This window comes from Solea solea, chromosome 9 (assembly GCF_958295425.1).
Source record: "Solea solea chromosome 9, fSolSol10.1, whole genome shotgun sequence".
Lineage (NCBI taxonomy): Eukaryota > Metazoa > Chordata > Actinopteri > Pleuronectiformes > Soleidae > Solea > Solea solea.
In genome coordinates, this window is record NC_081142.1 from 24815441 (window position 1) to 24829473 (window position 14033).

General features: G+C 39.6%; 1 protein-coding gene across 18 annotated transcripts in view; it reads right to left on the bottom strand.

Annotated features, from left to right (window-relative positions):
- Positions 1-14033, bottom strand: part of mast2 (microtubule associated serine/threonine kinase 2) — a 135982-nt gene that overhangs the window by 26066 nt on the left and 95883 nt on the right. For 14 of the 18 annotated variants that reach the window (XM_058637621.1, XM_058637620.1, XM_058637610.1 and 11 more), the window contains 5 exons: positions 13451-13542; positions 8542-8617; positions 7164-7184; positions 5701-5779; positions 4021-4175 (listed from right to left, as the gene is read on the bottom strand). In XM_058637621.1, coding sequence (XP_058493604.1) covers positions 4021-4175; positions 5701-5779; positions 7164-7184; positions 8542-8617; positions 13451-13542 — 423 coding nt within the window. The remainder of the gene's footprint in view (positions 1-4020; positions 4176-5700; positions 5780-7163; positions 7185-8541; positions 8618-13450; positions 13543-14033) is intronic. The other 4 variants (XM_058637622.1, XM_058637611.1, XM_058637623.1 and 1 more) reach the window with 1 other exon arrangement.

Consider the following 14033-nt stretch of genomic DNA (forward strand, 5'->3'; position numbering starts at 1 on the left):
GCTCAGTGAGTAAAGGTTAGCCTCGACACACACATGATGTACATGATGCCACAGGCTTTCATTTCCACTGAATCTCCTCCTCGCTCTCCTCTCCATGCACTCATGGCCGTTATTAAAATAACGCTCAGACTAAAACTCCCAGGATGAATAAGAGAAGGAAGCCAGACAAAGGCTAATTACAACACGCCTATACTTCTGCTGGAATGGGAAATAAAAATTTGCCTCGTGGCAAATCCCTGCAAAAAAAAACATCTTTGTCATTATTTTGAGAAATGACCTTGGAGATGAGGTTTGGAAGGAAGTAGTGGTAGAGTTGTTAAGAATGTGACAAAGAGTGAAACCTGTTATTGACTAAGACTAAGATGAAATGTCTTTCAACCCCAGGGTGTTTTATTTAAATAGATAATTAAAACGTTGCTGTTAAATCTCTCGTTTTTTTTCTTTTCAGCTAAGTGATGATGTCACACACGAGAAAAGGCACTCAAAATGCAAACAAGCTCATTGGTGAGCTGGTAATTGAAGTAAATCAGAAGAGACAGACAATCTGGGGGGGGGGGGGGGGGGGGTTATACTGTGTGTGTGTGTGTGTGTGCATGAGGAAGAGAAAAATAACAGTGATGCTTTATAACCGAGGTGGGCGTCTCGGGGAATGAGAGATCTAATTGACCATGACAGGTGTGTGTGTGTGTGTGTGTGTGTGTGTGTGTGTGTGTGTGTTACCTCTTCTGTCATAAACACTGACCTTGTCAGGACCAGTAGTCCTCATAGCAAACCAAAACTGCAATGAGGCAGAACCTCATTTCTGAAGAACTGGTTTAATTTAGTGCTTTAAGATTTGAGAACTGAGTTAGGTTAAAGTTAGGGCTAAGCATTAACTGGTTGAGTTAAGAATAGGGAAAACACTTTGTTCCTTAAAAAGGACAGCTATGTAAACCTACTTTACTTTGCTGTTGATTACATGGATTCATTCGAAAAAATATATAATTTCAGAAAGTCACTTAATAACCATCTGACCATATTTATAAGTCAATGTCTTCGTTTCTAACAAACATAAATATCATTTAACATTAAAAAGCAGATATTATGTCAAATGAAAAGGTAATAAGTGTATTGTATCAGTGTGTACCTGTGTTCCATGTATGTGATATATAGACGAGTGTCAGGCATGAAGTCAATGAGGTGTCTGTAAAAACTATCCATCAGTGTCTTTACAAAATGTAACAAGTACTGTATATGATGGATGGATGGATGGATGGATGGGGTCTGCACATGTGTGGTAGACAGCATGGTGGACAGGGTGACGGCAGGGAATTGAGAATAGATTACTAACTGTGCACAACAAACAGAGTGGAAAAGGAAAAGTGACAAAGGGCAGAACAAAACGGGAGAGGAATAAAAATGACAGATGAACGAAGAGGCTGTTAAAGGACAGAAAAGGGCGGCCGTCATCCCTCTCAGAAGAGTCATAAAATTAGCATATAATTGTATGCTGCACCTCATTTTCATTTGTTCACACAGATGCATGTCTTCCCTTGTTCCTTCCCTCCTCCTCCTCCTCGGTCTGATCATCTTTGTCTCTCCTCCCCATCACTCACATCATTTCTCTCATGTAGCACATTTTCATGCACGTCCTCTTTAGGAGGAACAGGAGCAGACAGGATAAGCGGGTGAGGAGAGCCAGCTGGGTCCTGGACTGTTCTCTGGACCTCACACAGGAAGTGAGTGAGAGGAAGTGGACAACTTCTCTCACCCGTGACACGACACTGTGGCTGCAATGAGCAGCTCCTCCAGCACGGTGTAAAAAACACTCTCCTTCTCTGTCTCTCTTTAACACACACACACACACACACACACACATTCATAAAATACCCCCATCCACTTCTTAAGATGATTTATATTGGTTTATTATTCTTGTCTTTCTACTTTTGTACATCTTATTTTATACTTTGCACTTTATTCTGTCGTGTTCTAAAGTATTCTCTGTCCTTTAAATGCTGCAACATTTGAATTCCCCCAGTGTGGGATCAATGAAGTCTAATCTAATCTAATCTAATCTATTGACTAGAGGTGAGTCACTTTTCAAAGCCACCTCAATGTAAAAATAATAAAAAGAACGACAGATTTACAGTGAAACTAATACAACAGAAGTGCTATTCATGTAAAAGAAGAAGTGTTTGTATTAGGGCTGCAACAACTAATTGATTAAATTGATTATTAAAATAGTTGGCAACTCATTTAATAATCGTTTAGTTGGGTCTACGTTATTACACGTACAGTTGCTACACCCTAATGTGGGGCAGTAAGTGCCACTAAGCTGGACGCCGACCGCCGTACAAGAAGAAGAAGAAGAGAACCAATGACACGCCTTTGCGTAGCTCCGATTAATAATCGATTCATCAAAAAAATAATCGACAGATTAATCGATTAACAAAATAATGCTTGTATGGTGGCAGCCATCTTAGAATACTATGTCAATACTATGTGGGCATTCCTACGTGACCTCTGACCCTCTGAACGCACCAACAGCCACAGATTTCCTCTTACTTTGGTGTGGGGAGCAGTTGGTCTACAAAGCAACGCAGCAGTTGTTAAAGGTTGTCTTAGTAGATACTCATAGACATTTATATTATATTATTATATTATATAGAATAGACATTTTCTCACTAAATGAGCATCAGTGTCTCAGGCTGGTTGCCAGATGTGATCATCAGCACTACTCATCAAATCTGAGCTAGCCCTTTAAGGTAAACTGACATTTTCGGAGATTAAAGCTGGAAGGATTTCATTATTATTCATGGTTTGTCATTTTAATTTACTTCACAGATAGACAGTTTATATAATGGTAAGAAACCTGATGTCACTGCTCAATACACACACTCACAAGTCAGCAAACACAGTGGGACTAATCACACACACACACACACACACACACACACACACACACACACACACACACACACACACACACACACACACACGCGCACACGCACACGCACACGTAACTCAGCCTCACCTTATTTCATCTTAGGGATGAAAAAGTCAATATCAGTCCATAAAAGAACGGAGATGAAGAAAAAGGACTTGCTGCTGAGACACATGATGGAGGGGAAGGAGAAGTGTGTGACACGGGGGAAACATTATAAAGAAAATCAAAAGGAGACTGACAAGCACTGGTGCACCTGGAGGAGCAAAGCAGTTACTGTCCAGGAACAAAAGGGCTGGGCAATGGAACCATATTATTCACATGCTGTGACAACAAGAGACACGATATGGTCTTAGATTGGGGATATCATCGTGTAGATACTGGTTTTGAAGGCACCTGGTTTTAAAGGCTGTTGCCTTGATAATCACCATATTGAATACATTTGTGAAAAATCAGCAGGAAGAGTCAGACCTTTATGAAGACTGACACGTGTACGCATGTCTGCACCATCCAAAGCATCATCATATGCTTATATTTGCCCACATAATGAACATTCTAGGGGCAAAGATGGCAAAGATTGATCCCAATGAGCTCCATCCTCCTCCTTAATGACTTGAAACTTAAAAAAAGGTCATTTAATTCTGGGTTAGGGTAAGTTCTGCATGGTAGTCAAGTGAGGAGAGGCCATCAGCACATGTTCACCTCTTTTGGTATCTTAATAACTCATTCCCACTAATCAATCACTGGGTTTTTGACCAGTCAGAATGTTCACTCTGGCTCTGTCTGACAATGGTGGGAACACACACCTCAGGTGCAGTGAACATGGGACAGTGCTTAATGTCTTTTATTTCCACAAGTGGATGCATTTGCTCCTCCTTTCTCCGTTCATTCCTTCTTCTTTTGGTGGAAAATGGCAGAACAGTGACAGTGGAAATGGTGTGAATCTGCCTTTTGTGTACCCACTAATTTCAGTGAGTAAAACACTTAAGTGTACACTATGAAAACAGTGGATTCCCTGCAGGAAGATGAAGACAACAGTCTCTCTGGGATTTACAAAGACACATCATCAGAGCTTATAAAAGGGTCAGCGCTTCTACCTGAGGCTTCGGGAGCGCGGTCTCATGGCGGGGGAGCGGCGTCCGTCCTCGTCTGTGATGCTCTCAGAGCTGAAGTGTTTGGTGAGGAAGTGCAGCTCGTCTGGCGTGGGCTGGAAGGGCAGCTGGTGCAGCTTCTCCTGAGATGAACAGGAGGACTGTGAGAGGAGAAGCACAGAGGGAGCACAGATTACAACCAGCACTGGAGCTACTGGGTGGTTTAAGCTGGAGCTAGGCAAGGACTGGAACTGGTGGGGGGGCCAGGTGTGTTGAGAAGGTAAAAGAGGACAAGCAAAGACAAAAAAAAAAAAGAGTTAAATCTGACACTAGATTTGACAGATTGAAGTGACAGTGCTGTTGTATTTGGTGCTGACTGCACTAAACCTGTGCTGAGAACCAGACTGAGACACTGAAAACATGCCTGCCTGTCATAACGGAAGAGAAACACTGATTTAAGCCACCCAACAAGAGGCTCACCTAATAAGATATACACCTGTTCAAGCCTAAGATATCTTAGAAAATGATAGATTGTCTTTTCTGGACTGGAAACTTGACTGGACAGTTTGTAAAGCGCTCACTCTCCTGTACCAAAGCCCAGAGAGAAAATCAGATCTGTAGGAAGCATGAGCTGCTGCTGTACAACTGGTGTACACTCTACAGGTAAGTTTTCATCACTCAGGAAAATCCAAATAATTCATTTTAAACACCAAAGTCATAAAACAACACTGAACTGAGGCAGCACAACTGCTCATTTTATCTATGGACTCTGGTGCACAGTGACACAAACTTCAGTTTCCAGTCCAGAAAAGTCCGTCTAACAGTGAAATTAAAGCCACAAACATTATTATTAAGATATTGTACATGTATATGTAACTCGTATAAACACACTTCTATGGAAGCTTATTTCTGCCTTGATAATAAAATATCCTCAATGTAAGTCTTAATTATGAAAGAAATAGTCATAATTACAAATTAAAAGTCATAATTATGAAATAAATAGTCATAATAATGAGATAAAAAGTCATAATTATGAAATAAATAGTCATAATTATGAGATAAGAAGTGCCTCAACAGAAATGTTTGTAATTCAATGAGGTAACTATAACAGGTGACTTTTTATCTCATAATTTCGACTTTTCTTATATATTTTTATTATCAAGGCTGGCAGACATGGGCTTCCATACACTTCCAATAGTGCGACATGTGTTTGTGTGGAAAACGTACACACACTGTATGTTTATCAGTGAAATGTTGTTGTTCTGAGGTCTGGTTCTCCGCGAGTTCAGTAAGAGAGCTGTCTGGATATGTGGATGAGCTAACTCGGCCTTAGAGGCATGGTGGGCCGTCTTCTACAGACAGACTGCACAACGGGGGATTAAGATAAAAGATGAAGGAACAGCACTAAAAAAAAAGGAGAAGGAGGAGAATTAGACCAGAGGGGCTGCTGATATGAAGGAAAGTGGGAGAAACATGGCGGGGAGCAGAAGTACACTTGAGGGCATCAGAGTGGAGGAAGCAGTGAGAGAAATAACAAGGGTTTCTATCAGAGCTGAGGGAGCTTTTGCGGGCTTGTTGCTCTGCAGTGAAGTCAGAGGGAGCAAAAAGAGCTCATCTTTCTTTAGGTTTCACATTTTGAAATATTAAAACTGCACAAACAACAAAAGAAAATGAGGAGATATTCACCGAAACAGTGGAGCTGGGGGTGTTGGTGCCATAGCCAGAGGAAGGCAGTGAAGCCAGAGACCAGCGTCTACCATCCGTCCTGAGAAAAGACAACAGACAAGGGTTCATTAAAAAGAAATGGAAAACAACACACAGGCAGACATCAGAGCAGCCACAGCGACGGGACACAGCAACAGCAGCAACAGCAGCAACAGCAGCAGCAACAGCAGCAACAGCAGCAGCAACAGCAGCAGCAACAGCAGCAACAGCAGCAGCAACAGCAGCAACAGCAGCAACATCGCACAGGGAGAACATGAAGGTACAGGCATGATGCAAATAGAATGAGGTGAAGTTAAGCGTGAATAAAGCAACTGTTCCTTTTAAACATAACTTCATTTTACATTAAAAAAACAACATTTCCCAGGGTAAGGCTGTTGTAATTTTATTCTTTCCCATTTTATCTCTAGGACAAGATAGAGAACGTCACAAGAAACAAATCCCATCTAAAACCCCACAGCAGTAATACAGTATGTCTGACTTTACACTGGTCTGAAGAGGAGACGCAAAGAAACAACTCTCTCTTCCTCTCCCTCTCTCCATCTCGTTCAAGTTTGTCCCCGTGTATGAAATGTGCTTCACAAAAACAGAGATGTGTTGCCTTTCTCTCCTTGGTTTCCTGGAAAATATGTTGTTCCATTTATATTTATGAGAGATAAAGGTAAAATAACTGAAATCGTTTGAGAATCAAATTGAATCGTGACAGTCCCACTCTTATAAAATATTATTGACCGATTACTAAATGAATCCACAACTATTTTGATAAGTGATTAATCAGTTTGAGTCTTTTTCTTCTTTCTCTAAATAATTAAAAAAACAGCGTTCTGATTTTTCAGCTTCTTAATTGGAATTTATTTTTTTACTCCATGGAACAAACAAATTATTAAAACTTAAAATAAATTTGGGTTTTCCTGTTTCATCATTTTTTTGATGGAGAAAATAAGTGATTTATTTGTAGTTGCAGGAGTACGTGTGTTGATGAATGTTCCAGAGTGAAAAATAAACACTACATCAGTGGTGATGCAGGGACATTAAGAGCTATGAGACTGACTGTCACACCGGTTCTGAGAATACATTCACACAGGATTTGCTGACAATCAGCAGCAACAGCCCTAACACTGTTGGATCCACAGTGTCTCGTGACTACAGACATAACGGAACATTTGGGGAAGAAGAAGAGATTCAGAGGAGCTGGAGGCGCTGTTTGTTCTGCTGCTCATTTCAACTCATGTTCAGAGTGTTTCAGCAGCAGCAGCAGCAGCAGCAGCAGCAGCAGCAGCAGCAGCAGCAGCAGCAGCAGCAGCAGCAGCAGCAGCAGAAGGACAGGAAAGAAGTCAGCGTGGTGATGTCATTCAGAGTTTGAGTGCTCAGCCATGCATGACAGAGGGCAGCACAACAAAGAGAGGGTCAAAAAGTCAACAGGTTACCTGTCAGCCCTGTGTCCATGACTGTGGAGGGGAAGACGAGACTCCAGGTCACACAAATACACAAAGACACAGACACATATTTTCTGCCCTTTCCTTTTACAGCGATTGATCAGTTTTATGAGGTAAAGTTAAAGCTGCACTGTGCTGTGACCCTGCACGAGGAGTCAGTCTAACACTGCTTTCCACTTCCATCCATAGAGAAAATGAGTGTTTTTTTCAGCTTGTGGGGACACAGGAGCTGCTGCTCGCTCTACTGCCGCCTCATTTGGTAAGGTTGTGTCACTGAATGAATACTTTTTAAACATCCAAGCCCCAAAATAACACATTTGAACTTAATGATGGAGGCAGCAGTGGAGCAACAAGCCCTGTATCCCTGTGATGTAAAACCACATCACTGATTCTTCTACGGTCTTTGGAGAAGGAGGCAATTCACAAAGCGAAACAGACTTTATTTTTTCAGTCAGAAAAGGCTGCGTCACGCCCAGATAAAACACATAGTGATGATATTGCAGTGTTGTTGCAAAAGATGCTGTATGGTAAAATAGTTAAATAGTTTGGACACCGTCTGGTCTTGTGTCTATAGATTCAAAAATACCTTTTTATATTTTGGTGACATTTTTAGAACATTTGGCTTATGGTCTCTTTCTCTATCTATCTGATATAGTGTCATATCAATCCCTACCACATGGTGTCACTGCAGCTCCAGCTGCTGCACTGAGGTTAGCAGCTGGACAGTGAGGGATTCCCATCACAAATCCTCAGTTTGATGATGACGTCATAGAAGTAGCCTCGGGGCTAAGCGTGTCGTTAACATAATAACTGTGATGAAGATTTAAGAGACAGGCTTGCTGAGAGTTTCCATATGATCAAATGTTTTTTATGAGCTTACATTACTTTGATTTTTGGATTTTAAGTGAACACACAAACCCAAGTAACACACACAGAGATAAGAGGTTTATTAATCCTGGTTTGTGTGACAGGCTCAGCGCGATCATTTGCCTCCTCATCAGCAGCATCAGCAGCATCATGTGTTTAAACACACTCGAGTCACTGAAGCATTTCATAGGATTTTAGAGACACACGGACCACTGTGTGACGTTCAGTGGCAAAATAAACCCTTAACTTACTTTTCTTTTTTTTTTTAAACAGTGTAAAAGACATTAAAGTTGCCTTCAGTAAGATAGGGTGATAAATTTGATGAACATTAAAAGCAGTGTAGCTATGATTTTAGGAACTGTCACATTTGCATAGAAAATGTGATTTAGGATATTTAGGTTTCATGTTATTTATGTTATTAATTTTTGATTTCATCCTACTGTAACTACACACCCCTGTGTGTGTGTGTGTGTGTGTGTGTGTGTGTGCGTGCGTGCCTCACCTGCGTGCAGGAACAAAGGAGAAATGTGCAGCTGTGTTGGGGGAGAAGTTACGAGGACTGTCCAGTGGGCTGGTACCTGAGTGACAGAAGAGATGAGAAATTGAAATAGGATGACTCTATGAGCTATGAATACACACACACACGCACGCAATAGCTAGTTGCAGCTTTAACCACAGTTGTTTCTTCCATTATTAATTGCTTATGCCCTGTCTTCTACTGCTTGGTTGGCTGTAGCTGGTTCATATCTGACAGTTATGACTGATGATTAATGCATTAATAACACTGTGAAGTGACATAGACTCACAAAGGTGAGAAAGCATGGTTTTGTTATATCTCTACTCCTCCTCTATTGGTATATAATATCTTATTTTGAAGATAATAGAACAATAACACTAACACTAACACACGCCTGTTCTTTTCTGGACTGGAACTCATTTAATAAGTAAATAAAAAAAAACAAATAAAATAAAATAAAATAAAATGAAATGAAATGAAATGAAATGAAATGAAATGAAATGAAATTAAATAAAAAGAGGTCTAGATCCTCCAATTTGTTTCACTGCTGCTTTGGCTCATTTTCATTTCTTCTTTTACTCATAAAAGATTAATCCTGATTAAAGTCATTTATTTGCTGCACATTCTAAGAGCATCAGAGTTCAGATTAATGAACAATCAGATCAACTGACTTTGCCCCGTTACTGATAGACACATTTATTCATTCATATATTATTCAAGGGTATATATACATGTATATGTATGTGTGTATACATATATACATTTATGTATATATACACACATATATACATATATGTATATGTATATATATACACATTGTATTCATGTGTATATATATGTATATATACACACATATATAGGTGTATATATATATATATATATACACACATACACATGAATACAATGTGTGTATAAATATATATATATACACACCTATATATATACACACCTATATGTATATACACATATATACACATGAATACAATGTGTTTTCCATGTCAAAAAACTACTTTCAGAAAGAGTTGAACGTGAGTGAAATGAAAATGATGGGATACGAGGGAGGTGGTCTCATCGCGTCAAGTAAATAAGCTGCTTTGCTGTCACTTTTGTTTTTTTAGGAGATTTCACGCAGCAAACTGCAATGACACTGACCTACTTTAGCAGAAATATGACTGCAGACATAAGATACATGCAAATGTAATATCTGCTTTGTGCCGCTTTAGTCTCGCTGTCTCTCCAGGGAGGAGTGTGTGTGAGCGGGATAACAAAATATAGCTATAATTGGGGAGGAGGTGGAAAGAAGGAGAAAGGACAAAAACACTGTGTGTGACAAAGACACTTGAATCAATGAAATGCTTGATAGTTTTTCTCCGTTTGTCCTTCATTAAAATTCCAGAGATGAGCGGAGCGGTGGTTTTCTTGACATTATTCATCAACAGTCAGAGCACAGGAGCTGCCAATCATCGGCTGACCTTTACCGAATAACAGCCATGAGGAAAGTGGAGGAAGAGGAGATGCAGTTAGTGACAAGACAATCGAGGAAGAGGAAGTCAGTAGATACACTGCAACACTCTGGAGAGAAGAGTGAGAGAGAAGGAGACAGTGGTGGTGACGATGTGAGCCCCAACGAGGAAATTATACAGACTTTCAACACTTCATAAAAGTCATTTTTGGGCATGATTGGTCCTCATCAGCCCCTCAGGATATTAGGATAATTATTATTAGACTTTAGAAATGTTCATTAGATTAGCACTTAAAGTCTGGAGGATTGAAATCATGATGGGGCCAGAGTGAGAGACTTAGAGGAAGATGAAGCGCAGGAAAAGCAATCATGTATGTATAAAGATAGTCTCTAGGAACCAAGGAAAGGTTTAATGGTCCCCGGTGGTGCATATTCATGAGCACACATCACAGCTTTTGCCTCAGACATCAGGGTTTGTGTTTCTGTTTGACCCAGCACACGGCCGAAGGTCATCAGCGTGGACAGAACACGTCAAAAAGCTGAAGCAACATGAGAGGAAATGAAAAGGTGCAACATTCATTAATGATATTTAATTAGAGGTCTTTGTTCCCTCAGACGGGAGCTGAGCGCAAGGCACACAGTAGCCACAGCAGCAAACAGAGATGAAAGAAAAGAGGAGAAAAGTAACAGAGTGAAAGAAGGATGCAGTGAATATGGGTATTTCATGTGCTTTTTTTTTAACTGATTATTTTAATCATATTTTATCTGAACACGAGATGTTCCAAGTCCCTCATGTTTTGAAATTGCCTATTTATGCTGAGGACACCAGTTTCCAGGAGTCTGACTGGAGTTTATACATATTTATAATGAAATCAAAACTCCTTCAGGGATTAGATTATGTCCAGGTTTCCAAAAATGTGTCTTCCAGTCCGTGTGTAGCCCATGTGTACATGTGATAGGTTTATATTCCACCAAAATCCCTTTGTTTTATTGTATTTTCATTGTACCTTCAGTTCTGAATGACTTCACCTTTTGGAGGAGCTTTTATTTTGTTAGACATCTTTTATTTTGACAGTAGCTTTTCACTGTGTTACTTCCTGTTTATTTGCACTGATTCGCTGATATTATTGTGTTTTGTTGTCTTAATCTCATTCATCGTCAACACACAACCGAGACACAACGCAGAGATTAACAGCCGGATACAAGTCTATTAGAAGCCCCAAACATGTAGATGACGTAGCATCTTTTAATTAACTAGGTCCTTAAAGTGATGAGGTGTCAGTGAGACGGCATTGGAAACACAAGAACACAAAACAAAGTTAGGAACTTAACAAAAGGCTGACCTAAAACAATCTCCGATAACTTCAATATGTTTGTTACTTTTCTGTCAGGAAACTGAAGTTTGTGTCGCTTTGTAAATCCATTACTCTCCTGCACCAAAGTCCACAGAGAAAGTCCACTGCTGCTGTTTAAAAATCTTCATTCAGATTTACCTCAGTTACACAAACTTACGAAACAAGGCAGCAGTAAGACCAGCATCTCCAGCATCTCTGTGACGTCAAAGCACCAACTTTCTCTGTGGTCTTTGGTGCAGGAGAGTGAGAGGGTTTACAAACGTACGGCCATCGGTGTGTCAGTACCTGAGACAACTAATCACACTTCCTCAAACTTTTACATCAAATATCTAACAACTTAAAAAGTGTTCACAGTTTTCTGTGTGTGTGGGAGAAAACTATTTCTTGGTATGAATCTTCCAACCTGTTTTTCTAATGATCTCATCTACTGGAACTTTATCAGAGGTTGTTGTTGTGGTGTGTGTGTGTGTGTGTGTGTGTGTGTGTGATAAACGAACAGTTTTGAGACATTTATTATTCCCTGCACATGAACTGAGACGGTGTGTCTGTCTTTTAGCTGAGAACAAACACTCAGTGTTAATGAGGAGGTCTCTCTCTCTCTCTCTCTGTCTGTCTGTCTCTCGTCAGATATTATTGCTGATATTTAGCCATCTGTCCATCTTTCATATCCTTCATGTCATCTTTCTCTCCTCCCACCCAGTTAGTGTTCAAATCAATTTTTGTTCCATCTTTCCAGTCCAATATCTCGTCTTCATCATCAATTCTACTCTGTGTTGTTCATCATGTTGCCACTGCTGTCCCTCTCTCTTCCCTTTACATTTGGAGGGTAGACTGGGGGTGTGTGGGTGAGGAAAGTGTATTTGTGTCCTGTATGTTCTGTATGTGCTGAAGAAACCATGTAATAACAGTGCGGAGCTGAAAGAGTGTGGTCTCCAGGAAAGTGGCAGGAAATCATTCTGCTACGAGACGCGCTCTGCCCCGATCCGTGCAATCAAACATCCCGCTGTGCTTAGTCTTCAAGTGTTAATTCTGCTTTGTTGGTGTGTGACAGTAAACAACAGGACTCCTCTGTTGCTACGACACACAAACACCACAGCTGACAAAGGACAAATGAGCAGTGCTGCAAATCGAGGCAGGACACTGATTTTATGTTTTTGTTTATGGAAGCCCATTTCCACCAGAAGAATAAAGAAATACATAAAAATATCCTCAAAGTAAATCAAAATCCTGACATAAAAAGTCAAAATTATGAGAGAAAGATTGCAGTTGAGGCACATGTGCACTTATTATCTCATAATTTTCGACTTTATCTCATAATTATGACGTTTTATCTCATTATTATGTATTTTAATCTCATAATTATGTATTTTTATCTCAAAATTTAAAAATGTTCTCATAATTATGTAATTTTATCTCATAATTTCGACTTTATCTCATAATCATGATGTTTTATCTCATTATTATGTATTTTTATCTGATAATTTCGACTTTATCTCATAATTATGTATTTTTATCTCAAAATTTAAAAATGTTATCTCATAATTATGTAATTTTATCTCATAATTTCGACTTTATCTTATAATTATGACGTTTTATCTCATTATTATGTATTTTTATCTCATAATTATGACTTTTTGTCTCAGAATTATGTATTTTTTTATCTCAGAATTATGTATTTTTATCTCATAATTATGACTTTTTATCTCATAATTCTAACTTTTTATCTGATAATTTCGACTTAGGTTGAGGATATTATCAAGGCTAAGTTTGACCTGTTTTTTCTTGGCTTCCATAGCTGTTGGTCTATTTGTCCGAACAGATTCCAGATGCATCAACACCTCTTACACAAAAAACCTGAATTATTACTTAAGAATTGACTTTGTATGCACTCAATTCATTAAGTGACTGAGTTCTACCTTTGTTGATTATTTCTTTTACATTTTACACTTTTTGTGTGCGTCTGCATTCTTATTGGTTTATTTGAATTATTTAAAAAAAAAAAACACTGATTTGTATCTGTTTACACTGTGTGTACACTGAAAATAAAAACAGCTTATGGAATCAGTGTGAGTGTTACCTGTGTGTCCGTGCAGAGGTGAGTGTGGTCTTGGCAGAGTGGGGGAGGTACTGGACGTCACAATCAGGCTCTTCCTGTTGCTCGTCCGGCAGCTGAGGACAAAGAGCCAGAGTCAGTTTAGGAAACGTATCCAAAATCCACATCACAGCAGCTCGGAGTCAAATGAGCTTTGCAAGGAACCACACAGTCATTTATTTCTACACAATCACTACACACAGACACAAAACACACCTTCACCTCACAGCTCTATTCTCTATATTCCAAAGTAAAAATGTACAAATGTGTGTGCGGTACGCAGATATGTAACTGTAGTTTTTTATATTCTCTCTCGGGTGCAATGGGTTTTTATTCCTGAGTTATGAAGTAAACACATTTCATTTCACCTGAAATAATTGACACATCTCTCTATCGCTAATGGCAGACACAGTCATTATGAGTTTCATGCTGCAGTGAACGGTTTGACTTCAGCTCCCCACTGGACTGGAGGTGAGTGGGTGTGTTTGTTTGTGTGTGTGTGTGTGTGTGTGTGTGCACATGCTGCTACACAGAAGATGCTCACAGAGAACAGAGCAGTCCCTGTGAC